Raw genomic sequence first — 27,858 nt, forward strand, 5'->3', positions numbered from 1 at the left:
GAGATGTCAAATAGTTATTGTTTTAAAGTTCAGTATACTGTAAAATCTTTGAAGCAAGGCACTTTTGCTTACTGATATAATGTACATATTGTATGTCACTATTTCCAATTTTACTTGCCATTATATGTATCTAAAAGCATGATATTTTATTTGAAAACAAAAAAAGAAACTGTACAAAGATGTAATGGCTATAACAGCTGCATTTTTTCTAAATAAATTGTCTCAGAGGCCAATTTTGTCAAGACAGCATTACCTTCTTCCCCCAGGGACTTATCATTAGGTTGTTTTTTTTTCCTTGAAAGTGATGAAGATCGCAAGCTATAAACTTCTGTACATCTTTATTTTATATAGGCAGTTTTACTTTCAGTACAAAACATTTTCATCATAGCACATGTTTTTTTTTTGTTTTTTTACTAAAATGTGTCTATAGATCAAAGTTAGCCACTGCTTTGATGTCCTTTCATACAACAAACCTACAACTGATCTAGATGTTGACATATTACAGTTAAACCTCTGTTATATCTATTTTATGTAAAGAAACAAGATTTGTATTACAGCAGAGCTATAGTTAAGCTGATAGAAAGACCAGCATAAAAAAAAACATTGATCAATCCCTTCAGTCCAGGACCAAGTGGGGATTTGGGGAGGTGAAGAAGCGGTACACCCTGCTGGAGATGTTGGGCCCTACACGCCTTTCCTTGTCCCCACTTTTCACCTCAAGGTCTGCCATCAGCCTCTTTCGCTTATCATCAGAGTCCAAGTCCCTGTATGCCTGGAAACCAGTCAGAAACATATTTAACACAGATGAATACAGTCTGTTAAAGGTTAATGAAGTGAGTGGGACAAATAAAAAACAAAAGACGGACAGACTACACTTGAATACCCCAGTCCAGTTAAATATTTATTGGTCAGGGGAGGTCAGGACAGGTACCTGCAGGAGCAGCTGAGGTGAGGGAAACGCGGAGGTTATGCCTGCTGCCACTGCAGGGCTCACTCGGTTCAGCTGCTGGATCTGCCTGCTCCAGACCTGGCCCAGTCCTGTCCCATCCTTCTCCACTCGCACCCCACTGGCCCATGAGCCCTCCAAGCAGAAAGGCAAGTAGTCCTTCTCTGTCATTTGTCTATGGTAGGAATGCAAAAAAGCAGACTTGATTTTTATTAGACCTAAAAGTGGCACTTGCTAGAACGGAAGCGGGTAAAATAGTTTTTTGCAATTTGCACAGAACGCAAGAGATCATAGGCCTACTTGAAGGGACGCTTGGACAGAGCCTTGGTGACAGCACACACATGGTCTATGAGATGCTGCCATCCCTCCAGGAAGATAACAGAAGTGTTCTTATAGAGCTGCAGAAACACAAGTGCCTAAATCAAGACAGGAGAGAACAGATCCATTGGTCTTCACCTGCACATTAAAAACAGTGAAGATTACAAAGATTTATAAAAAGAAGCAGAAACATTACTTCCTCAATGTCTATGTACTCCACTCCCATTTGTGATCTGAGCGTTTGGTCCCCGTGTTGTCCTGACCACAGAGTCCTGAGGAACGATCAACGCACAGTGTCAGTGCAGTAAAGGTAGCTCCACAAGTTCCACCTGTGGTAGAATGTGCAAAAGAGGGGCTTGTAAGACCCATACCAGCTGCTTGGATTTGGCCCAATCACTACAAGGGTGACAACTTTCTCTCCATTGCTGTTAAGATACTCAGACAGTTGTCTGAACAGGGAGTCCACAGCCACCTCTCCTATGTCCTTTTCCTGAATCTGTACAGAGGTAGAAACACAACAATATGTAACACAACAATTTAATGGATTCACTTGCAGAAGCCTGCTTTATTACAGTGCAAAATGAAGCAAATCAGGATGCCTACATGTTTGATTGAGACAACCATGTCCAAGAATTCATTCAGAGTCAGCACCATCAAAATCTGTTCCTCCAGAACTGGGCTTGGCTTGTCTTCACCCTACATTTATTAAAAGCATTGAATTAATTATCTGGATTGCTCACAGCAACATATTTACCAACATTATAGTAAATCCACCATTGCTGTTACTGTGATCCCACCAGTTCCTTGTACAAAGCCAGTGATGGAAAACATTTACATTTACATTTATTCATTTGGCAGACGCATGTACTGTGTTATTCCTACAATCTCATCAGTCTCGCTGCTAGCCCCCTGCACTGGTCTTGGAGACATGCAGTCATGTGTGTTTTCCATATCTCCTAAATATTCTCAAACAAGAGGCATTACACTGGTTTAATCAAGGTTATTTAATATTAGGTGAAGCACTTGGATTGAGGGCAATCAGATGTCCTGGCTATCACGTACCAGGCTTCATCCCTAAGGTTTAACACCATCTTCACGTATCTATTATCTATGATAAAATAAGTCCTTTAGGTTTGCGTGGTCAAGTACCAACCTGTGGCAGCTCCCTCTTCCATGTGATGGTGTGGGTAAGATGGTGTTTTTCAATTATGCTCTTCCACTCCATTGCATATAGAGTCTCCAGCAGAATATCACACCTTTCATCCTGTAGCAAAGCTACAAAACATAAAGCATTTTGGTTAAAGATCGACTACCGATTAGACAGAAGGGAAATTATAATAATTTGGGTTTTCGTTGTACGATTACTATGGACAAGCGATCCTTGCAGCCCACTTGAAACAGAGGCCGCAAATTTCTTGGTCATAATTCACCCCTTCACCTTGATGTCTTCCTCGGCAACTCACCTGTATCGATGCACACAGTCAGGAACTTCAGGCAGTTCTCTGGTCGGTAACTTTTCAGGCGCTCTGCAGCTTCTTTTCTCGCTTGTTGTTCTTGTCTTTTATTCTCTTTTTCCTGTGCTCTTTCTTTCCTGATTTTTTCTCTGGCTTTCCTCTTCGCTTCAGCATTCTGTTCGTCCGCATCAATCTCCTCCTTGGTTCGCCGGCGTCTTTTCCTTGGACTCGGGGTACCAGGCACAGAAGTCGAGGGAAGCGAGAGGGTATCTTTTACTTTCACGTCTTGCGTTTCAGAGTCTGGAAGAGGCACTGGCACTACAGTGCTACATCCCGCTTGGACATCTTTTGCCTGGGCAATCACTGGTGAAATTTTCGCTTGTGTTGTTTGTTCGTCATCTTTAGACACAGTTTGTCTGATTTCAGAATCGCTTTCATTCTCCGATTCAGATATTTCCCACGTTTTTGCTCTCCTCAACTGTGACATTTTTTAAAAGAAATGAATGTACATGACACTCTGTAATACATCTAATTTTTAATCTGAAATATCTGTTCTAACAAGACATGCTTAAGTTAAGTGATCCCATTGTTTAGGGACAGCTAAACAGCTCGTACATCGCTGCAGTCGCCTACAAAGATCTGTTTCTGTAATACATGACAGAAAGTATCTCGCTAAACCTTGCAGTAAAGCTATTTTAAAATACGCAGCAAGCATCAAGTATGCTCCGCGATTGTACGCAATGTCATTCATTGATTTTCAACAAAGAGTGTGATAGGATATCGTCCAAACAAAAAGATCCCATATTGTCATGCTTTCCATCGGACGGAACCAACTGCACTTCCAGTTGGATACACGGAAGGAATGTGTAGCGAACTGACTAGTGCGCTGTTGTTCCGGTTGATGGTGGAGGTCACAGTGGAGGGGAACTAGCTAGCCTTCTGCCTTAACCCCAAATCATGTCAGTTTACCAAAAACATAATGTACATACCTGTACGTAATTCGTTGTGCGTGTATTTCGTGATTGACCTTTTTTCTTCTTCTTTTTTTAAAAAAAAAAAAAAAAAACGAATTTTGTAATGTCATTGTCGTTTTGTATCTGACAGATGACGTCATCTAGATTTGGGATTTTAGATCAAACTGGCAACGATGGCAACAATTGAGTTGCGGGAAAATCCATTCTCCATATAAACAGTTTTATGTATTTACGCATTAAATTCATTTAATCTTGAGTAACTTCAGCACATTGGCTAGGCTTCTAAATAATTAATTGCGTGATGTAGTGCAAAAGAAAATAATAAATTATCCCCTTCAGAGGCTCGAATCTGTTGATTGGGTTCTATTTTTGATCGCTTAATCCCAGGTGGTCTAGACACTACAGACTGTAGCAATGCGCAAAATCCGCATTTTGGATTACAATCCTCTGTTCGCAGAGAGTAGAGCGCTTGTTGACGTGGTGTCTGCTCTTCATGACCGAACCTTGACTCTGGGATTGCTCAGTGGGGCAGACAGTATTCTTAGTATAAATAATAATAATAATAATAATAAATATAATAAAATAATAAATTGTGGGTGACGCGATTAATTCTACTACACTAAACCACTAGGTCTTGAATTTGTGATCTTGTGCAATTTGACCAGCATTGTGTAAATGAAGGAGTACCAGCAAAAGAACTCATTATTACGACTTAAGTTATTGAGAATATATTTATTTGAACACATACGCGCATTATATCCTCTAAACTCATATTGAAAAATAAGATTGAATAATTACCCATGGTGCAGTGTTGACCTCATTTTATTCTTTCAAAATTCTAACTACCTATTATACCCACTTCCATACTTGCCTTTTGGGTGATGACAAATTTTACACAAGCTTTACAAAAAAGTGTTAATTTTTGCTATATATTATTTATTTATGCTTATTTATTCAGTTGTTTTAGGATAAAAAAACGACTGCAATGTATCACTGGAACATATCAATGCTTGTCACAATGCTTGTCATCAACCCAGCCTTTAGATGCCCTCTGGTGGTTAAGTTATGATAACACTTGTGTTGGTTTACCTAGGACCAGGCCTTCCCTCTCCTTAGCAGAACCATTTTTCATGGGTCCATCCGGGGAGCTTCAGACTAACAAGGTGAATTTACTTTGCACAGTTTACAACAGCAGTGCACATCACACACACAAAGCACAAAAGGCACACATCTGAATAATAAAAAAGTTCAAACTACACACTGACTAATTTGCTGTCCAAATTATGATTTAACCAAGGCGTTTCTCAGTGCAAGCATACCCACAAAAAATTTGATTACCTTAAATGTAAAAAACTGTGAATGATTCAGCTGAGATTGCTGTAGCATGTCAAGAGTGCTCCAGCAGTTACCTAGACAGTATAAATGTCTGCCCTGACTTTCAATTTAATCATGTCAACCCCAAATTGTCAAACTGATGTCATGCAGACTGATTTGAAAGGAACAGAGAGGCTGTGTGGATAAACATAAATTATGTGTTTTTAGAGCAAAAAAGGGCTCATTGCATTTATGAATTAAAACAGGCAACAGAGAGGAAGCAAAGACATGCTGGCCAAGGACACCAACAAGCCTGTGTTCCAGCAGTGAGGAGGAGCCTTCGGTGGCATGGCTGGGTGAAGTGTCACTCATTGTACAGAGCACACTAATACTCTGGGGGGCGGGCAAAAGTGACACTATCATCATGTTAACCGACCTCTACAAATACAAAGACTTTCTAATCACTTGCATAAGCACAGCACACAGACTTGTATTCAGAGATGTGTAAGCGTTTTACTCATGTGTGCTGACAACATATATTCAAGGCAAGAATGAAAAAAAATAATAATTCCTCTGATTTATCACTACCATATATCTGATATATCAAATTATACATCTTCTGGAAGTGTCCAAACACTACTACTGTTTGGGCTAAGGTATTGTACCTACAGAAATAGTTTTTATTGTTTAAATGCCTACATAGGCTTGGCCATTCATCGGTCAGATCATCAACAATATAGAAAATCAAAAACAGATTTAGGTCAATGTAGGTTATTGCACACTGATGCTGTCCTTTAATCTCTTTTTCCAACTCATCCTCTTCAAGCCCATTCCCTTTACAGTAGAATAATGCCCATGGAGTCATTAATGTTCATGATGAAAACTTTCTCAGGCCAAAAGGCTTTCCTATCCTAATAACAGAATAACATTTTTATTTCATTTTTTTTTACAGTCTTATTCATTTTGTTTTAATCATTTTATATTTCTAGTGACCATAAATGTCTTGACAATTGATAGTGGTGGTAGAGATGTACTCTTCTTGAAATGCACAAAACCACATATCTTTCATACTGCATGTATGTTAAGGATTTCTCCAGTCTGAAGAAAAATGACCTTTTCAAAAAACCAGAAGGAATAACACATAAAAGACAAAAGGCCTGGCATTCATAGCACGAACAGGTTTATTACATACAGATAAGAGATGTTTGATGAGTTAAGTACATAGCAGGGAAGGGGAATGAGGAGAAGTAGAGATATCCTTACTGCCTCAGCTTCCAGGAGACTTGGGTGAGTGAGGCATCAGGCCACACGGTTCAATTGCTTTACATACAGGGAGGTTTACATATGGAACACAGCGGAATCTCGGTGAAAAGGATTCATGAGCCAATCAGCTCACAGCTTACTGTTGGTCACAAAAGAGGAATAGGGCACTGACCAATCATTATGTGGTGCAGGGGTGTGGCTAGTGCTTTGTTTAAGTATGTCCCAGTCATATAACTGATGAATGGATACCAGAATCAATACAGTGGGCCAACCACTTACGTAAAGAGTTGTTGATCCAGGGCATCGATTTTGGCAGCTGTCTGTGTAAATTGCGAGGATATGGAGGTTGTATTTGTTTCTGACTTGTTCTCACTAGATTTCCTTGTTACTGCTTGACACATGGGAAACCAGTAATTTTGCATAATTTGCACAATTTCCCATGGTTTATGAGTTTAAAATGTGAAAATGTACCACTTGCTTGGCCCCTGTGATCTATATGCTATGATTTTTGAGGCACACTTCTCAAGACAGGTAGTTTGCAGAGGCAAATCCCTTCAAAGCAGGTGTCTTGGTCCCCAAAAAGTTCATCATTTAAAAACAACACTATGTCCCTTCCTGCTTTTTTTTCTATTTTCAGCATAGTCTGTGTCAAAAAGTCAGTGCAACTTGCTGAACTATTTGTCTACAACTGGCCTCTATTTCATATGTTTTTGTTTTACTTAAATATGTATATATGTATATAAATATATATCTATTTACACCATAAAACCTGCCATTACCAGTTCAAATATACAAACACTTTGGCTTCCTGAAAGGGGTAATAGATGGATTTGGTGCTGTAGTGCTGGTTGCTGGAATTTTCAGTGCAGAAATAAATAGCCAGATTGCATTAATGGTATGCAGTGAGTGGTCATTAAAAAAGCAGCCATTGGCCACAGAGATCACAGCAGTAATAAGTGGTCAGTTCATTAAATGACACAATAATCTGTATGATTGAACTGTGGCCCTATGATATCATGTCCAAATCTGTTTTTCTTTCAAACTCATTTTACACTACACAACTCCACTATCTTCTTTCTGTCCTACTTCTTTCTGCCTCTTCTCATCAATTGAGCCTTATTTTATTATTATCTTATTCTGTGTGTAAAGCATTCAGTTATCCCATTCAACTGAGCATCAGATCAGCTTCATTACATATTACAACATAACCCCTCAACCTTCTCTCGACTTGCTTTGTTCCTCTGCCTCCATCCCTATGACACTGATGTCCTCTCCAAAGGCTTCTGACTTTCCACACATGCCCCCACTGTTTGATCACACCTTAGCATTTTCCCTCAAAACAACTACATTCCACTTTTATTCCATTTTAGGATGCAGCCCTCTCAAGTAGCATATTCATGCTGTGTCCTTTGTTTGCATCTGAGGTTGGGAGAAGTTCTGACAGCCGCCCATGAGGTGACTCAGCCCTATGTGGCCAGCAGTGAGCTGTGAGCAGAGCATTGGGGGCCGGGACTTAATGAGGTGACCCCAAAGTCCTAGCACATCTGCAAACAAGGGTGGGGACGGGTACAAGGTAATAGGTTTTTTAAGGAAAGTTAGATTCAGTTGTAGCAGATTTCTGATGTCTGTCTGTAAGGTGTTGGTTTGTAAGGTGCAGGGCAGTTCTGGCCAGTGCCTTGGGGGAGTGGGAGTGGGGGGTGTGCCGGGAATGACAGGGGTAGTTTTGGGGGGTGGGGGGCTGCAGGACTTTGGTGTCACTCTGGGACGTAGGACACCTGCCACACGATAATGTGGCTCCTCTCTGCTTTTGACAATGCTGGCTTGATCTGTGGAGCCTCGCCCGAGCCCTCCTCTGTCTCGTCATCCTCTCCATCCCCTGACACAGAGAACAGAAAACATGTTTGGGTTTCACAGTAAAAATGATGCTTACTGTCATTGCTGAATATAAGTGACACGCATTTCTTATATTGATGTCTTTGACCCACATAATCTCCTTGCGTGCACTTAACATGTGTGCTGCTTGTGCTCACCGATGCGGAAGTCAATATAGCCCTCTCCACCGCTCAGCACTAGTACATTGTGCACACTCTGGGCCTCAGACTCTGGGGGTGCTGTTGAGCCAGTGTTCTCTGTGGGACTGTCCAGCACACTGCCGTTCAGGGTGGCCAACACATTGCCTGAGAGGAAAAGAAAGGGTCACACACTGGATTCTAACTCCCACTTTGAGATTACGCCTACACAGCTCACGAAGCCTCAAAACCTCCCTCTCCAGATAAGAAACCGTCTGACTTCTCTCAGAAGGATTTGCATGTTTTTTGACCAATGAAAGAACACTGATTTGAAACACACACTTGTCATATCAAATCCTATCACAACAGTTCCACAACAGCAGACTAACTAGTGTATGCTGTTAGGGGAGCTGGTGGAGAGAGAGGGCAAAGGAGACAGAGACGGCGGCACGTCCAACTCGCCTGGCACAGAGACAAAGAACTTGACGGCATCCCGGTGGCCATGGAAGCAGAGCTGCGCCTGGGCCATGGAGCAGTAGGGGATGAAGCTGCCGCTGGCCTTCTCCGCGCTGTCATCCGAGTACACGTGGATCACACCGCCCGACGACGTGGGGGACACCTTGTTGGCTGGTGGCGGAGAGCGGGCGTGAGTGAGGGGGTGGAGTTGTAATCACAGGCGAGAGAGCTCTCTCTCCCTGAGCCACGTGATCCACTGTGCCCCGGAACAGGACACCGAGGGGACACACATGACACGCTGCAGAAGGGGGCGCTAACTTCCACATAGGACACGGCTGACACAAGTCACAGAGCCTGACAAGTGCCTGCAGTCCCCCAGCGGGTGTGCACAAATAGCAAAAAGGAGCAAATCAAAGGCAAACTACTACTGCAAAAAATCTAGCACCCGAGTTAATATTGCAGTAACGTACTGCTGATGGCCAAACTGAGACCGTTTTCTCCCGGGCCAGCACAGCACATGCTACATGCAGGTGGACAGATATCCAGACACCTTGGACAATCCAGGGGCGTGCACAACTGTGATGACTTTCATGGACCATGTTGCAAATAAAAAATAACATAGGAAGCATGCATTAATAACTACAAAATAGACAGCTTTCTCTTCCATACTACCAGCTACAAGGAGAGTCTAGCTACTAAGACTCTACAATCATGACCTCTAAAAAGTGGCACAAATAGGGATCCAAAGATAGAGGTCGTCTGGCAGGAGAACATTTCAAAATTTCTACCTTTTTTTAGGGCGATACTTGATATCTCTTACTTCCACAATCAAGTAGGAAGATTAAAAAAATTGGTTCAGATTAATTACAAGGTCAGAAGGAGGCAGCTGACAAACTGAGGATGAAAGTATGAGGAAGGAGGCTGGTCAGAGAAGGAAGGAGGGAGAGCTCCAACTTACCCCTCAAACCCAGGAGCTGTCCCCGATGAAGGACTACAGCTACAGGAGGGACGGAGAGCAGCGGAGCAGGGGAAAGAAAGGAGGGGGAGAGGGTGTTCAATGAAGGAGAGACATTAATGTAAAGACAGTTCAAGGACAGGAGAGAAGGGGCACATGGTTATACAGGAGAATAAGGGACATCGGGAAGAGATTGACCGCAACAGAAGAGAGAGGGTCAAAGGGGAAGAGAGCAAGGGGAGTGAAAGGCACAGAGGAAAGCAAAGAGACAGAGCAGACAGAATAAGACCAAAGAAGACAGAAAGAGAAAGAACATCCATTAGGAGGGAAAATTCACATGTAAGCCACTGACTGGCAGAGGTCTGTAAGTGCGGTTCACACCTTGGGGGCAAACCTCGTCCTGATTTTATACTGTCGGGAAAGACTGACATTATTTGACCTCTCTCATACAATCCTCCATTTACAGGAGAGCATCCAGGATGCAGTTACGAATCGCATGAGTTGAGCAGTTCCAGTACTTACTCCAATCTCTGTGACACACTGACATCAGAATGCATCAGAATTGACATGAGCATTGACAGCAGGGTGCTGTTCACATTTACATCACATTTACATTACATTTACATTTATTCATTTGGCAGACGCTTTTATCCAAAGCGACTTACATAGGTGACAGTTGTTTTACAATGTTATCCATTTATACAGCTGGATATTTACTGAGGCAACTGTGGGTTAAGTACCTTGCCCAAGGGTACAGCAGCAGTGTCCCAGCAGGGATTGAACCGGCAACCTTTCGGTTACGAGTCCTGCTCCTTAACCACTATGCTACACTGCCACCCACACATACTGGATGTGTGAGTATTGTTATGCCTGAGGGGCTGAGATGTAGAGTGTATAAACTCACTTTCAGTCAGGGGGATGGAGATGACCACTCCATTCCCTGTCCCCACCCACAAGCGGTTCCCTGCGATCAGGAGCGCCGTGATTCGCACAAAGGAGAAGCCCAGCTTGCCCGTACCTGCCCATCAGGAAAAACAAACATGAAATAACTGGGACTTTAGAATGACCGCACTAGCTACTTGACAAGCCGCTGGTTCTATTTCAACTTTTTACAAAACAATAATACAATTATGATAGTATAATAACACAACACTAGATGTTATTTAAAATAAAACCTCACATAATAATGAGTAATGCGTGTAAACATAAAATATGAGTAAACATAATATTCCTGTGAAAACGTCTGTCATAGAGCACATTCACTTTATCTTAGCTAACATTACACTTTAACTCAACTTAAGCTTTATTTTGGAACAAGCAGATTTGGGGGACTGTTTTAACATTTTAGCTCATTTGAGAAACGAACTGAAACAAATTAAATGAACTAAGACTTCCTGAAGGGGTGGTCCTGACTTGTTTATAACAATAGTTTTGTACAGTTAACTTGGAAAATCTTTTAAGGTCTTGGTTTCTTTCCAACCAGGAAACAAACCCCTTCACTATTATTAAGAACACACAAAGCAGAAGATTAAAATAATGTTAGCAAATTAACTTCAACAGTGTCACTATGGTACCATGGGGAGCACCACAATGATCATTATTTTTATTTTTCGAAATTTCAGGGAAGTTCACCTATTATGTGCCCCCCCCCCATTCCAGGTATCCAAGCAAAAAATTTGTCACTCACAGTCAAAGCCATTGTCTACTTAAAAATTAACATCCGCAATGCTGCCAAAGAAACCAATGGTGACAACAACACTCCTCTAGTATGTTCCTGCCTTTTTTGTTATGCATAAAATAAAACCTAAGACAACAAGGAAACAAGTCCAAAAAGGCCTCGAATTTCTCCTCTTTTCTTGAGTGTACAGGTAACCTTCTTGCAATGAAGTAAAGGGCCTCTTTGGTAAACTGTACAAGAAAGTGCACAGGACAGTGGCCTCACCGAGCATCTTGCTGACATACGGCTCAATATCAACATCCTGCAGGTGCTGATGGGTTTGGGCGTGGTAGAGTCGCAGCGTGGAGTCCAACCGGATCGACACCCACACACCGTCCCCAACCCACGCCAGCTGACGCACCTGGCTCTCCCTGCGCGGGTGTGCATCGAAACATTTCTGTGGGGGCGGGAGGAGCACAAGGGTCATATATCAGACACATTCTGTGAAAACGTTCTGTATCTTCAGTCATAAAAGTGATCGTGAAATCTTAAGAGGGCACGATCAAGTATCACATTAAGTTATAGAGGGAAATCATTAGTATAAAATAGAGAAATTGAGTTTGTGGTGAAAGAGTGCTCAGGTTTTGAGACGTGACCCACCTCGATCTGCATGGTCTTGGGCTGGATCACGTGCACCTTGTTCTTGTAGCCGCACCACACCTTGTCATGCACCACCGCCATGCAACGGATGGAGTGGTGCGGGCGCCCCAGGTCCATCAAGTGGTAGTTACTCAGGTCCCACTGGCCGTCTGCACAGAAAGTGAAACACATACGCCCCCATTCACACACACACACACACACACACACAAACATACACATGCATGCATGCACACAGACAATTGTAATAATAATGAGTTGATTCATACCTTAAAAGCATACTGTAGTATAATATTATGTAGATTAGTTATCTAGGGTGGGAAAGCAGTGGGACTTGACAAAAAACAGGCGGCACAGTGCAGCACCAGTCAGGCAACGGTACTCCAGAGGTTACACTGATGACAGAACTAGGACCTGCAGTGTGAGTGTTTTCTCACGTTTCTGTACCTTCAGATCTGTGGAAGATGGCCAGTGTCCCATCTGCCAGAGCCACGAGCACCCTCCCTTTCACATGCCTGAAACAGAGAGTGTCACACTGTCACAGCTGTGGCACATTCACGGAGCTCTGGGACGCTCTGGCAGATTTATTCATGTCACACTGCTGTGATGTCACACTGCTGAGGGGCCTCCAGGAATCCAGACTAAGAGGAGATTACACATTCTAAATTTACACCAGTATCAATCACACAAATCTTGAATTCATACAACCAGCAATGAGTTACAAACATACCTACAATGTAAGTATGGGTCCTTCTACACATTAATAGCATGTAAAGGACCAACTGAAAAGGCAACATTAAATATGCAATCACGTGGATGGGTTTTAAGACAGCTGGTGGCAAATCCCACTGAAAGCCATACATACACAAGACTGAGAACGGAGTCCTTCAGCTTGATGGAGTGGAGACACTTCCTCCAGTTGGAGACAGCAGAGTGTACATAGAGCCTGCGAGCAGAGGAGAGCTAGTCAGTGAGCCTCCAGACGGCACCGCCATTCCCAACAGGCTCAAACGGTTGTACAAAATGGTGATGTGTGTGCCATCATTGTGATGTTGCTATCCTTTCAAAAAGAATGCGGCCACCAACACAACAGAGAAGAGCTGAAATATCATACCAACGTAATGCCTGACACCTGAGAAACCTTGTTCCATTTAATCACATGATTTGTAAATCTGTACTGCAATCAGACATGATGCCTGAGGTGTGGTTAAAGATGAGCGGGATGCGCACCAGCCATTCTGAGCGCCCAGCCACATGGTTGGGGCAGCGCTGGTGCCAGCTCTGGACTCCTCGCCTCCTTCCTCAGTTTCATGGCCTGCAGGATTTGCCTCCTCCTTTGTCTGGCCGGCATCCCTGTAGATTTGGAGGAGGGCAGGGGGAGAGAGACGTACTATTAAATTCTAGTCCACAAAGAACAAAATTTATGGTTAATTTATGGTTGTTGCCAACCCTGGGAGTCAAATTCCAACACTGTTTTATCCTGGTCTCCATCAGCTGTACAGTTTGGTTTTTAAAAGAGGAGGAGTAATGCCTGCTACTATATGCTTCAGTTGAAATATGCACCTGCCCACTGGTACATCTGCAGCTGGGGGGTGGGGGTCAGTGAACACATGCTCAGTGAAGGGGCCAGGCGGGGCTGCTGCCTCCTCGGCCTCGCTGGCTACAGTTTCGGGCACCTCGGTGGCCTCGGTGGCCTCCTCAGCGGACTGGGCTGGGTGCATCTTCCCGTTCATCAGCGGAGCCACGTGGCCTGGAACACACACTCTCGCTCAGTCAGGCACAGTGCCACTAGGGCTGTCACCACACAGGGGCACTGCCGGCAAAAAATCAGCAGTTAGGAATCAGACACCCCAATCCCTGTGTTTGTCAGGGATTCCCCCTCAGCCATGAAAGCCCATGGCAGAATGTTGTCGTCGTGTCTGTCTGTCCACCTGCCCGCCTGCATGGGTATGTATCTGTGTGTGCACTCACGACATTGGCAGCTGCAGTCATGACATTCATACCAAGACATTTACAAAGAAGATCTTGGATGAATTCCATCACGGGTGACTTTGACTTATTCTTCAAGCCAAGGGGGTCTAAGTCACGGGACAGATGCATGAATATTGCCACAACACTAATGATTTGTTACACAAGTAATACCCAGTGAGAAAAGAATCGAAACCATTCAAAGCGTGATGCGTTTAACAGGACATTGACCACAGGTGGCATGCTGTTATCTGCGTGTGGCATTAGTGCGTACCCTGACCCCTGTCCACTACTGGGGTGTCGGTGCGGGAGGAGCAGTTGCTGCGGACCACGCTGCAGTTAGTGGCACAGCCCACCAGTGTAATGCCAGCCAGCATGCCCTCCATGCCCCCGGCCTCCTCCGAGCCCCCCTCACCCTGCTCTGGGAATATCTCCCCTGCAGGGTAGTCATTCTCACTGGCCGCTGAGAGAGAGAGAGGGAGAGAGAGGGAGGGAGAGACAGAGGCAGGGTAAGACTCAAGGTATTGTAAGAATATTACAACTGGATTATTCAAATGTTTCTTGTGACTGTCAGCTTTAACTCTTATAAAAGTGCCTATACATACATGTAGTGCTTATATATACTCAATAAAAACAAAGGATTTAAGAACTTTTGAATAGGCCTGCATTATTATAGCTACATATTATTACTGAGTTGTTCCAGGATTGTGGCATGTACCACAGCAAGAAGTACCATTGTGGATGTAATAAATGAGAAAGAGAGAGAAAGGGATTAACCTGGCACGCTGGAAATGCAAAGTACATGGGCGTTGCAGACGTTGAACTGGTCGACCAGTGAGCCAGGCTGGTTGGCATCAATGATGACCACGTTGCTGGCGGAGTGGGTGCTGGTGAGGATCCACACCCGGCTGTTCATGGAGTCCGTCTCGTGAAGCTCCTTCGACTGGGAGGCATGGAGTGTAGAAGAGGCGTTACACACATACACTTGCAAAAAAGACAGACATACGCTGACTCACACAGGCTGTTAGGGAAGGTACCTTTTTTTTCTCGGGGGAGCTGTGGTTGCTCTTGTTCTCCTCTCCGCTGCCCTCTGTTGCCAGAGGGTCAGTGCCGCTGGGCCGTGTTTCCTGTGTGGAGGCCACTTTCCACCCAGTCAGGTCCACTCCGGCTGCACACCACAGCTGCAGGCACAAAACACCGCAGGTGCCAGTCATTCCAGACATTTTGCGGCTGAATCTCAGTTACACTGATGTGGTCAGAAGACACCAGAACCTAAATGTGTTCAGGCAGTCTAAATTAGATTATAGTTCTACATGATGTTAGTAGACACGCCATGCTTTTGCTTTACCTTCCTGTTGGGATCTTTCTCCACCAGGGGGCGACAGTACACAGGTACAGGGACATTCTTCATGCGGTTGTCCTCCTTGTCATTGGGACTGAGCTGATGGGACAGATAGCCTTGCTAGTCACACAGTCTAACAAACATCACATCGCTGGACTGCCTCAAAGATGTGGAAAGACTTCAAATTGGTCTGTTAAAGCAGAACACCTATGAGAAAAGCTAAGAGCTTTTCTGTTTTGAACAATAGCACTGATCCATTATACCAGCACTATGCAACTCGAGTCATGAAGGACCACAGTGTCCGCAAGCTTTTTTCCCAGCCAGGCACTTAACCACTTTTGCCAACTCATCAATATCTTTATTGAACAAATTCAGCTTCCTTTTCCAGTAGGGGGTTAGCTGATGGTTGAAATAAAGATTGGCAGAAGTGCTGGACTGCAGCCGTCCAAGACCAGAGTTGAGAAGCCCAACATTACAGCCCGATATGCCAGCATGGGCGTTTTCTGCCCCCATAAACCATTGAGATCATTATGCTGTTTTTCTGGCCTTTCTGCAGGGCAGATTGAGACAGACAGAGATGCTTAGTGACACAAATAGAGACTCGAACGACTGGTGGAAGGTGGAGGGAGCACAAGGACAATTTGAAAATAGGCAAAGCTGGGGTTGGAGGTTCTGACCCACAGGCTGCACAACACGTCAGCGGTTGTCAATGGAAGGGGTTAACATCAGAGTGCTGTTTCATGGTGGGGGGGGGGGCCCTGGTACTGGGCTGTGAGGGGGGGACACATGTAGCGGTGCATGCTGGGACTCTGTCGGTCTCACTTGCCTGGTGTTTCTTCAGGGACCCCTCCTGCGAGTGCTCCAGCAGAGCGCCTGTCTGTGGGAGATTACAGTTAGAGCACACCGCCACACGGGACGGCCCCAGGGACGGCACGGCACCGACCCCTCCACCACGGACACCGCTACACAGCGACATGTTTTGTTTAGTCGAGTGACCAAAGATTGAGGACTTGCATGTTCCACGAGAAACGGAGCACGACTTGTTTCTTTCCCTAATTACTGCGATGGGTCTCGGCTGAAAATACCAGCCGGCCGTTCATTTCAGCACTGTTTTAAACAATTGTAGAACTGTGGAGGGAAAAAAAACATATTTTCTACAATCACAGAGAAAGATTACGGGAACAGTTTGGTCCCATAATGCTGGTATCAAACCACCAAAATCAGCACTGGACAGGAACTGCAACCTGCCACTCCAGGCCAGTGTGCTTGCATTAGCCTTGTAACAGTATGACTCTAACTCATACTAAGACTGTAAGCTCCCACAGTAAAACGGTGATATGAGTCGGTCTCCCTGATGTGCTGCTCTGTGGGATGCTGGACTCCTTGCGGAGCAGCGGACAGTGCGACTATGCGCAAGCAGCGGGATGGCGGGGGAGACGTTGGGGCTGCCCGGCGGAGGGCTGCCCGGCAGAGTGCGGGCTCTCGGGGTACCTGTTTGTAACGGGGCGGCACGCTCCAGCCACAGGCCTGCATGAGCCCGTCCTCCCTGCGCATGTGCTCCCGGACCTGGCGGTACTGCTCGCGCCGCTGCTCCCGCCGAGCCGACAGCGCGCTGTCGCTGAGGAGAGACGCAACACCGTTACTGGCCAGTCTACAGGCAAGGAGAGAAGAGAGAGAGTCAGGGGGGAGAGCGGTGCGCCAGCCCGCAGCTCAACACTCAACAAAGAGAGCAGCCACACAGTGACCACTGAGAAAGCAACCTTCACATCCTGTCCAGAACCCCCTCAATCACTGCGGGAGGCACTTCTTCACCCATTGGATTTTATTTGTCAGGTGATACTTGGACCTTGGAACTTGTGAAAATAATAATAAATGGTTGGTAGCTTGATAGGATGTGACCTTAATGATGTTAAGCTAAGACACCATTCTTTGGTTTCAAAATGAAAGCTTTGAAAGCAAGACGTAACTCTTCTACATTCATGAGAGAGCAAATATATTTCAAGATATATATCAAGGACAATACATTAATATATTGTATTCTGTTTAAATTACCAATGACATGTTTTGGCTTGGATAACAATACAGGAATACTGATTCCACTATGTATTTGTTAACGGGCAACAATTTTGGCAATGAACAATAGGTATTTTGTATGTGCAGTGATCCTTAAAACATTGTGAGGGTTTAATATTGCCAGGCTGAACTTCACTTCGGTGAAAATTGCATGTCTTCATTGGCCTGTGTAGATACTGTACACAAAGAACGCCTAGCATAGCAACCGTGCTGCACATAACAGGAATAACCACCAGGGGGACATAGCAACGTCATGGGGACAAACAGGGGACTGGAGAAAGAACGACTCCTTGTTACTCAGATCAACAACAATCACCAATCAACAACTGCCTCTGTACAGTGCAACCATGAATAGATGTTACTCTTCAGGGAGATGAGCTTTATCTGCACATGTCTGTGTTTATACAGGGACATCCCACCAACTTTATCTGACCATAGAACTGAATGGCACCTTGGTGGAAAATTGCTCTGATAACACTGCAATAGGGCCCTCACTTCTGAATATGGCACCATGGTGGAAGTGTTAACAATACAATAGGGCCTTTCCTGCACAGCACCACAGTGAAGCAGTCTAAGTGTAAATACAACAATAAAGAACAAAAGCACTCTAGGTCACAGGAAGTCCCTAACTCTCCAAAAACAGCTACCACAAGGACCACAAGACTAACTAAGGTTAGGGTAAAAGATAATGTTATAGACAAGGACTGGGTTTACCACTCTACACGTGATCAAAATAAGAATTACACGGAGGTATATGAGATAGTCAGGCATTATCACAGCAGTAGTGAGTGAGGAATCTGGGTGTACTATTTGAGTTGCTAGCTGAACCCTTGCCATACGTTATTGATTCTGTATTGACTGTGGCGGGAGTCTCTTCCTGTGCATGCTGACTCACACTGGAGAAAATGGACAAAAACATTTAAAACTGAGTTAACAGAAGAATAAAAAACAGAGGTTCCACTGTATTCAATCTGACATCAGACAGCAGAGAACCTCCTATGGCCAACAGAAACCCACAGCAGACTGGTAAAACAATGAAAGATGACTGGCCCATACAGAAGAACTGTATGAATGTTAGTGACACATGTGAATACACACTGGTGCATGATGTATAATGATGCATGCTCTTGGTGTTCCTCTGTGAAGGGCAACCATGCTTTGTCCAATGAGATTACATGAAGAACATGACGGGCAGGCTGAGGTAAGGCAGAGGGGCAGGGCTACGTACTCTTCTGGGAAGAATTCCAGCGTGCGGTTGGAAGTGGAGATCTGGCACATGGTGTGACTGCGGCGCTGTGAGAAGCCGGCCGGCGATGGGGACTTGTAGTGGATGTTGACACTTGTGTAGGGCCTCTTGGCTGGCGGAGGGCTGGAGGAAGCACTGAAGAGCCGGGCGAAGCTGGGGGAATTACAGACACGTGCACCATTCAGCACCTCTTACACCTACACCTGTCACTACGATAAGATAATCTCTATCTGACGAGAGACTGTTACTACAACGCAACCCTCTCATGTCTCACAACCTCTTGTGTTTTAATGAAATCATTCATTAGCCCATCAGTATAACACTGCAACTGTCACACAGATTTTCCATTTGGAAGAAGGTGAACATTTCCTTAAACCTAGATACCTAGATACTCACAACTGCCAGATGGTCGATTTCTTCTTCTCCTGTATCTGCGGACTCTCCCTGGACGCTCTAAGCGGAGAGATGAGGAGCATATCTGTTACGCTGGCATTCTTACAGAGAGATGTCAGTAGTCTGCTCACTTGCATAAACACAGAGGATATGGGATCTGGTATCTGTGGTTACAGGATGAGATTACATTTTGACTGCGGTAAGGATGGTCAGAGCTGAGCATTCACAGCCATCTTAGATTTCCCTCACACAGATCCCACACTGGCCGGATCGGGGAACCCTGACAGTGGAGGGAGGGGGCCCGGCCCCAGCAGCTCACCGGATCATCTCTGTCCACCGCACGGCCTCCTGCAGCTCCATCAGCCGCTCTTTGTACTGGTTGCGCTCCATGAGGACCCGCGCCATCTCCACGCGGGTGAAGCGTCTCCGCTGGGCGATAGGCACATCGTCCTGGAGTGGGGAGGAGTACTGCCAGGGACAGAGGGTCACCCCAGTCAACACGCATGCAGCAGAACAACAGCACTGACACAACACTGAACGGTCATATTAGTGCTAGTGACACAGCTAATTCAAGTGCTGATAATGAAGGGATGATGATCATGTTATATGCTCTACAGACCACTAACAAAGGGATGGTAGTCATGTTACATGTTATATTGGATACACTTATATGGATACACTTTTGTTCTATTGTGCTGGATGGAGTTCATTCTGGATAAGAGTGTCTGCTAAATATATATTGCATATATAGGCTACTCCAGATGTTTCTGTGAGCATGTGACCCCGAGGGCACTTATCTGGCTTACATCATCGCCTCCCTCCTCCTTGGAGTCCTGTGTGGCTCCTAAGGCCTCTGCTTTCAACCTGCATGGTGAGGAAGAAAAGCAATCATCACTGCGGAGCCTACCAATACTCAACATTAACAGCACAAGCATAGATTGTGGACGTGGAAATCATTCAGACTCTTAAATGCAGAGGTAACAGCCAAACACTGGAACTGAGTTGGCTGGTCAAAGCCAAGATGGCTACCCCTCTTCCTGTCCCTAACCTCTTGAGCTCCTCCTCTAGCTCTTTCACTCTGGAGTCCACCTTTGTCTTGGATTGTTTCACAGCCTCCAGCTCCTCTCTCAAGACTTCCTGCTCGCTGGACAGCTCATCCACTTTGGCGATCAGGTCATTCTTCACAATGTTCAAGGCATTCCTGTAGACATGAGGGAACACCAGGCAGCAGATTCAGTGATGCTTAACTGTGACTCAGGAAATACCACAAGCACAAAAAGGAGACAGTGTCTCACTCTCCCCGCCAGGGGTTGTGCCTTACTTGGTCTCCAGGAGCTGCTTGTTCTCTGTCAGGAGGTTCTCCACTTCTTTCCCCATCCCTGAGAGGAAAAGCCAACTGTCATTAGCACAAAACTAGACATGTTCTAAGGGCCTCAGTCTGGGGCCTCACCTTTACTGTCACGTCCTGGCATTCTGGACCACAGCCAGGTGACTGGTGTGTGTCCTCTAGCAGATCTTCTCTGGCTCTACCTGCAGTGCTATCTAGCTGATCTACTTGGTCTATAAATATATTGATCGTCAGTTTTAGTAGCACCACATCCCAAAATCTTCTTTAGAAATCAGCAATATTGGTGGTAAAAACTGTCACCTGAAAATGCGTTTTGATCAAGTGAAAAGAGTGTTTGAAGTGTAGAATGTGATCCGTAACACGGAATATGCAGCATGAGGAAAATTAAAATACAAAATCATGAATAATTAATTTTTATGAAATAAAGGATTGACTTCAAAAACACAAAAGACACTAAGAAAGCAAGACAGACTGAAGAGCTGGAAAAATGATGGAGGAGAGGCAGACTTGGATGGAAGCAGTGTAAACAGAACACAGGTCTCCTTGTTTTGCACAGTGGCCTTTAGTCCAAGAAAAGCAGGACAATCGGTCTGAAACATGAAGCTGTAACAGAAAAGTAGCACAAAGACCATTCTCACTCACACACTATCACTTTTGTGCTACAGTAATCTGACTTGTTAAGATGCACACATGTAAGGAAATAAAGATGACTTTCATAATATAACCTCCACAACAGATGCCTAATAATAAGAGTTCCAATCATCACAGTAACCTGTATATTTTTAGCTTGGACTAAGGGAAGTGGCCCTAGAAATAGTAACATTACTTACTCACTCATGTACCCACTGAGTACATCGGTTGAAAATGGCTCAATCAGCACTGAACTACAGCATCTCATTTTTTCCCTAAATGCCTAAAAGGCCAAAAGTCGTACCTCTTAAATGGTGCCCATTCAGTCCGTTTTTAAAGGACATATGTCACTGCAGCACATAAAGTGTAGCTTTTTCTGTACTTTTCAACACTCTAAACAACCAATTATGTTTTTCTGTGCCATCCTACTCACATTAAAATGTCTATATGCTCATGTCTTCCAGACATGAGCATATAGACACCTGCCCCCCTGTTATTCAGCACTACATGAGGTAATCTGACCCTTTGCCAAGTCTTTACAGTTCTATAGTATATGTGACTTACACCACAGGAGTACACAGCTCACAAGTAACTGTGGGACCATATACTTTAGAAATCCCTCCCTAAAAAGTGACTGACTTACCCTAATTGAACTGAGACATCATAGTGAAGACACAGCTCTCATTCATCCCTATGCAAAAACACTGACCAAACAACATGTGAGGCAAAGCACGTGCTGTTTTGCAGAGCACCACCAGTGCAAATGTACATGATAGAGAGAAGCAGCAGTATTCTAAATATTAAATCAAACTTGTTACATCTACAGTACTATAAGGTTAAACTAATTCCCTTCACTTTCTGTGTACCTGAAATAGCATGTTACTTCTGTGAGTACAGCTGAATATTCCACAGCTACACAAATGCAAATGTATGTAAACTCACATGAATCACTAGGGTATGACGCCCAGTGGACTTTGCACTCTCAACCATACGTACAAAGATTATTTGTACTGTGTTTATTTCCCTGTGTTCAACTCCTCATGATTTTGTTCTTTCCATGTTCAAAACAAGTAAAGAAAGAGGGGCCACAGGTTTTTCATACAAAGCTTACATATACCCGACTCTATTTGAGGAAAACAAAGGCTGAAATGTGTACTTGCTCTTAGTGAGGCATTTCAGTCACTTCACCAAATAATTCCATACAAAGTTAACGCCATATACGCAGTTTCACTGTGCAATTAAATGCGGCTGTTTGTTTTAACTTGCTTTCCATATGGTGAAACCCTCCCAAGTATCTCACTGCTCCAGATTAACCCACGTAAAGAGGGTACATCCAGAAAGGAATGACTTGCGGAGATCTCTAATTACTTCCTTTCGTTAATTAGAATGAATTAGAGTGACTTAGATCTGCCACAGATAGGCCAGCGCACATTTCAGTCGCCCTCCCTCCTGTCAGTCCCATTCAACTGGAACGAGTGCTTGGAAGGCTAGCATGAACCTTCAGCAAAGACAAGGGCACCGGAGTAGCCCTGTGTAAACCTGAGGCACTGCACCTTTAAAGGCTAATGTTGCAGCTTCAGTTACAGATCTGGTACAGCTAGGGATCTGTTACACCTTCGGTAATGAGACAGAGCAGGTGATGGAATGGGGGACACCACCTACCAACACAAATGACAATAACAACAAAGGCAGTGCTTGATACAGAAAAGATGTACTTTGGAACCTGACCAAACAACTTCAGCCAAAACAGAGAGAGCAGCACACAAGCACAGGAAGGAGGTAAAGGCAGAGCAGATAAAGTAGTGCTGTTGTGTGAAGGGAGATGAATGAATGAATGGGCAAAGCAAGGACAAATAAGGCCATAGCGCCTTACCGAAGAAATCATCACGCACTAAGTGTGTAATCCAGCAAAGGGGGTGTGGGGATGAAGAGAATCAGAAAGGGAGAAGGACATGGGGAGGGGTGACAGGGGAAAAAGAGAAAGGAAAAAAGAGGCCAGTAAGCATTTTATAGATTTTAGGCTTCCAGAGAAGAGATGCAGAAAGCAATTATCTGTGCAAGCAACTCCTCACATAACACCTGCACTATTAGGGGTGGGGCATTTGAGTATGGACTTGATCTGATTCTTTGATATGTTCTGTTTGAATATCATGGAACCTAAAGGTATTGGGTCAAGTGCTTCAACAGTGAAGCCTGAGTGGCAAAGTCAGTGTGACAGGTATAGTTGGATTCACTAGTTTTGTTGTGGTGTAGCCCTTCACAAATTTTCTTCTCTTTAAGAATACAGTCGGTAAATAACTAGACTATTCAGAGTCGCAGACAAGAATTAAGAAAACCGTAGAAGAAAACCAATTGCTCATATTGTACAACCTCATTTTGTTTGACAGGAAATATACAAGGACAAGTGCAGATCTCAAAGGGGGTCTCTTCAAAGCCCAAGAGCATCCCTAAATCTAGAAGTCTAGCAATACCTGCATTTAACCAAAACTGGTAACTCAGCTATAATTTTCCTTGTATCATGTGTTAGCTGATCTGTAGAGCACCCCTGAATTCAATGTCTTGAACCTTTCCAGTCTAATCATGTTGCTAAGGGATGTTTGAACTTTGTGAGTCTAAATAAAAGGACTGCAAAAGCATAGCTGCGATTGAACAAGACCTCAGGGGAGGAGTGTCGCAAGTGTACACTGATGTGAGAGAGGAGATACCAACCAATCCCGTGGGTAGATACACACCTGAGAACTCCCCTACGGGCGTGTCCATCAGACGCACATGCAGGGGAGAGAGGAAGCACAGAGAGAGGATCAATCAGTGACTCAGAGGGGACAAAATAAAGCACCATCTTGAGAGTGAAATAAACCATAAAGCACACTAAAGGGCAAGGAAACCGCAATGGTGGAAGCATGAATTGTCAGGGGCCTTGGTGTGAATGATGAGTGAAGCGCACAACTCAGAGGTGCACACATTCTGCTGTGCAGGAACTCACATTCTGACTCTTCTTTCAGGATTTTGACATGGGTTCAATGCCAGACTGGGGTGAGGTGTATTAGCATGGTACTTCAAACACAATACAAAGCTTTCAGTTGCTTTTATGAGGTGGCAGGCTCTGCAGCATATGGCATAGAGAGGGTGAGTATCAGAGGAGTTTTAGAGTTCTAACCAAAATGGTCGCTTCACTCGCACTGTGCTGCTAAGAGAACACTGGATCATCTAACGATACCCCTGCGTGTGAAAACAGTCTACATACAACATGGTGTTTATAAATGCAAAGGCCCAACTACAGCATTATCCCTGTCTGTCACCCTGATCTCCAATCAGGTGTGCCTCAGTACATTACATACCCAGCAGCTCTGCCCCTGCATCCACGTCCCCTATGATGTCAGACTTGGCATCTTTGATCTCGTGGTACAGGGAGTCAGTATTGATGCCAAAGGCTTCATTGACAATGCCCTGGGAGGGGCTAAAGGGGGAAAATTGTTATCGTTATTAGTACGGTTACAAATTGCCAGACAAGTAGAATGACACAAAATGTTATTAGCTTGAGCTTGGATGAACTGTTTATTCAGTCCACCAAAACAGCAATTGCCCTTTGTAACCCTTTTGTGACTAGCTTGCCAAAAAAAGAAAGAAAATGAATGCAGTAAAAGGAAAGGAGAGTAGTGTCCCATGGGAGCTCCCAGACACTGTACCTGTTTCCTCCACCATAGATGCGTGGGTCCACACACATGTCCAGCTCTGGAGTAGAATCAATGATCTCCTGGAACTCGGACCATTCATCACTGCTGCCCATCCCTGCAAGTAGAACCCATACCTCACACACTGCAGGGCAGAAGGTCAAGCCCCCCACCCCATATCCTGTCAATCAGGCCTCATATCCATCCACAGACTCTACATTCCCCATTCATCACGGTCATGGCCACCAGCTAATTACTGTAATGAGCTGTGCTCAGCAGACAGGACCAGGTGCAGACAGTCTGCAGTGGTTTGAAATGTGCAGCAGTCTGAGGAGTCTGGGCTCACACAGCCTTACCAATGCTGACATTCCGGGTCTCCTGGGAGACCTGCACCTCCATGTTCCTGCTGAGGCGCTTGGCATTCTTCCGCCGGTTGTTGCTGTGCATCATCTCGAAATCCGACATGGACTGGAAGCACTCGTTGAGGGGAGTGACCGTGGCCGAGGGTACAGAGGAGGTGGGGGTGTTGGACTTGGTGCCTGTGCTGCTGGGTGTGGCTGCGACCGACGACTGGCCCGATTCAGATTCATCCTCCTGCAGGGTGGAAGGACCAGCACAAAAGACAAACGCAGGGGGAAATGAGTGTCTGCCACAACCAGCATTCAGGCCCTCACTCCAGTGTTAGCTGGATCTGAAGACATCCGACCGGCGAAGGCTTTGTTTCAGCTACATTCTTTTATGCATCTTCAACAAACTCAAACTGGGTCAATAAACAATATGAGCTAAAGTCGCTCTATATTAGTCTAAATCCTCCTATTCAAATGTAACTGAAGGACCCACCAACTTATTTCTAAGATGTCCTTCATCTCTGGGAACAGGTTTATCCAAACTTTACAATTTACAATTTACAATTTGGCATTTCGCAGATGCTTTCAAACCAAAGCGACTTACAATTAGTGCAACTTAAAAGATGATAAATTCAAATCCTCACTCAGAACAAATACAATGAAGTTGATTCTTTGTTTGTTGTTACACCCTTGTCATTTAAAAGGGGAAAATTACCACAAGGTACTACCACAGCCAGGCAGCATGTTTCCAAATGTGTGGCTGTACATGATACAGACATTCAACTTATTATGTCAAATTCACCAAAATCCACCAAAAATAACATTTTATCCTGAAAGATATAGCAGTGATGTCTTTTTCTACCTTTCGTCTAAAGGAAGCATCCCTTTTGGAATCCTGTTTTGCTCCAAGCAATATGTACCATAACAAATAAAAACTGACCAAACCTAATACAGCTGCAAATGGTGGCTTTCCCTCTAATATTTAGATTAGGACTTAAGATTTAATTCAATATAAAGACCAAGACATAAGACAGAGTGCACATAAAACACTATAAAAGAAAGTTATACATATGAATACAGCATGGTACACATTAAGAAAGCAAGATACAACACGATAATGAGAGCTGCTCCAAAACAGATGAATAATAACATATCCAATTACTAAAAGAAAGGGAGGAGCTGTTCTTTTTTGTAGAAGCCCCTTAAACCAGTGGTAACTTTGATTTAGCTAATCGGTAGAAAGTATACAGCATCCCTCTTTTATGGCACTGAAAAGCTCTAAATATATTCTTTGGGAATTGCACCAAAGTACAAGTCTCACTAAAAATCTGATCCTAGATAAAGCCAAATTAAAATAACACATAAAGATGTAGTAAATTTGAACAACGTCTCTGAACTTTAACTGTTTAAAATGATTCGTAAAACATGGGAGATTTCTATCTTCCAGCTAAAAATGTAATTTTCAGAAAATCCTAGAATCCCCAATTTCTTTGTGGTAGGCCATGGAAAAACAATCCAGCAAAAAAACTGAGCCAAGAAATCAACCTCTGGCAGGAAGCTATACCATAGTTATCTATGCTGCCACCCTCAGTTTTTTGAACATCAGCAGTAGAGGAATGGATACATGAAAACAACTGATTCATGGCTCTCATCGGGCAGTGAATGCGGCAAAGTTACCGCAGGACCCAGCATCACTCCTTTTGGCTAAAGGTAGCCAGCCTGTGTCCAAGAAAATGAAGAAGACTGGCCCCTCCAAAGTGTAGCCACAATCACAGAGGTGAAACAGGATGTTGGGTACACTGCACCTCATTGAATAACTTTTTCTAAATAAGTAAAACTGGCATTGCCATCTAGTGAGCTAGATGTGATTACACAGCTTGCCAAATGTTATCGTACAATATTCCAGGTTGGTAGGTATTGTACTGGTCTGTGTAGCTAGCTGGTTATCCAATGATAATTAATATGTACTTGTATCAACAGTGATTGGGCATGGCATGTAAGTGCTTGCTTCTGTAGATAGGGCACCAGTTTACTCTACTTCAGGTATCTTTTCCACATTTTCACTGAACAATTCTGATATTACCTTCCTTAACTGCTTAGCTGCCTGATGTTTGAAAGTCATCATTCCGTCAACCCTCTGTCATTATCTGTTTACCAGAATGGAATCTGCATAGGGCAAGTGCTTTGTTCCCCATTGTTTTGTGTCCACTGTTGCCATAGTTACAGTGACTTCACCTTCAAGTTGCCATCTTAAATGGCATGAATCATCTGAACATCAGTCAACTGGGTGTTGTCCTTATGATTACATTATCCATACATATCACATTCATTACTAAGTCATTTGCGCTGAATTCACAGAACCAACCTCTTCTGCTCAGGCTAATTAAATGCAATGCAGAAGGAAATATCCTTGGTTTTCCTCTTTAAAGGATAGGATAGGGAGGCAGATTATTGATCAAATGATATTGATGATTGAGTGGGATTTGAAAAATTTGGTTGTGAGTCACGTTCCAACTCACATTCTAAATAACTTAAAATCATATTCTGTTTTATGGAAGCATTTGAGGCAACGGTCAAATGACATGGTCTTTTTGGTAGGACTTGGCCTTTAAATACCATTGGATCTTCAACAAGAGGAACATTGACACCAGGCTGCTCAGAAACTATAAATATGCTTCCTCTTATCACTCTGTTACTTCCTAAAAAGAAGTCTGTTTCCTACTTTTCGTTTTGGTTTGCATGAAACCACAAATGGACGCCTCAGTTATTCGGGAAATACTGATGATTGAGGTCACTGAAACACATTGATTGTCCTTCATTATTTTCTGGAGAGGAAA

At 44.1% G+C, this 27,858-nt stretch overlaps 2 protein-coding genes across 2 annotated transcripts in view; both read right to left on the bottom strand.

The window, feature by feature from the left end:
* Positions 1-616: 616 nt before the first annotated feature.
* Positions 617-3,530, bottom strand: LOC118790930 (probable crossover junction endonuclease EME2). Its single transcript, XM_036548076.1, has 8 exons — positions 2,728-3,530; positions 2,418-2,539; positions 1,868-1,960; positions 1,636-1,760; positions 1,461-1,536; positions 1,247-1,362; positions 932-1,121; positions 617-772 (listed from the first exon to the last, which is right to left on the bottom strand). The coding sequence occupies exons 1-8, from the start codon at positions 3,203-3,205 to the stop codon at positions 617-619; spliced, it is 1,356 nt and encodes a 451-aa protein (XP_036403969.1). The 5' UTR covers positions 3,206-3,530.
* A 2,639-nt stretch (positions 3,531-6,169) lies between these two features.
* Positions 6,170-27,858, bottom strand: part of LOC118771705 (C-Jun-amino-terminal kinase-interacting protein 3-like) — a 33,147-nt gene continuing 11,458 nt past the window's right edge. The window contains exons 6-33 of the mRNA XM_036519744.1: positions 25,031-25,268; positions 24,690-24,792; positions 24,342-24,460; positions 23,736-23,747; positions 22,877-22,894; positions 20,347-20,404; positions 20,074-20,226; positions 19,832-19,889; positions 19,345-19,493; positions 19,029-19,085; positions 18,615-18,785; positions 16,805-16,931; positions 16,140-16,190; positions 15,320-15,412; positions 15,009-15,152; positions 14,749-14,914; positions 14,246-14,434; positions 13,567-13,753; positions 13,234-13,356; positions 12,869-12,949; positions 12,451-12,518; positions 12,007-12,155; positions 11,632-11,803; positions 10,594-10,707; positions 9,693-9,731; positions 8,741-8,905; positions 8,300-8,446; positions 6,170-8,145 (exon numbers count right to left, since the gene is read on the bottom strand). Coding sequence (XP_036375637.1) covers positions 8,024-8,145; positions 8,300-8,446; positions 8,741-8,905; positions 9,693-9,731; positions 10,594-10,707; positions 11,632-11,803; positions 12,007-12,155; positions 12,451-12,518; positions 12,869-12,949; positions 13,234-13,356; positions 13,567-13,753; positions 14,246-14,434; positions 14,749-14,914; positions 15,009-15,152; positions 15,320-15,412; positions 16,140-16,190; positions 16,805-16,931; positions 18,615-18,785; positions 19,029-19,085; positions 19,345-19,493; positions 19,832-19,889; positions 20,074-20,226; positions 20,347-20,404; positions 22,877-22,894; positions 23,736-23,747; positions 24,342-24,460; positions 24,690-24,792; positions 25,031-25,268 — 3,273 coding nt within the window. The 3' untranslated portion in view covers positions 6,170-8,023. The remainder of the gene's footprint in view (positions 8,146-8,299; positions 8,447-8,740; positions 8,906-9,692; positions 9,732-10,593; positions 10,708-11,631; positions 11,804-12,006; positions 12,156-12,450; positions 12,519-12,868; positions 12,950-13,233; positions 13,357-13,566; positions 13,754-14,245; positions 14,435-14,748; positions 14,915-15,008; positions 15,153-15,319; positions 15,413-16,139; positions 16,191-16,804; positions 16,932-18,614; positions 18,786-19,028; positions 19,086-19,344; positions 19,494-19,831; positions 19,890-20,073; positions 20,227-20,346; positions 20,405-22,876; positions 22,895-23,735; positions 23,748-24,341; positions 24,461-24,689; positions 24,793-25,030; positions 25,269-27,858) is intronic.

This window comes from Megalops cyprinoides, chromosome 1 (genome assembly GCF_013368585.1).
Source record: "Megalops cyprinoides isolate fMegCyp1 chromosome 1, fMegCyp1.pri, whole genome shotgun sequence".
NCBI lineage: Eukaryota > Metazoa > Chordata > Actinopteri > Elopiformes > Megalopidae > Megalops > Megalops cyprinoides.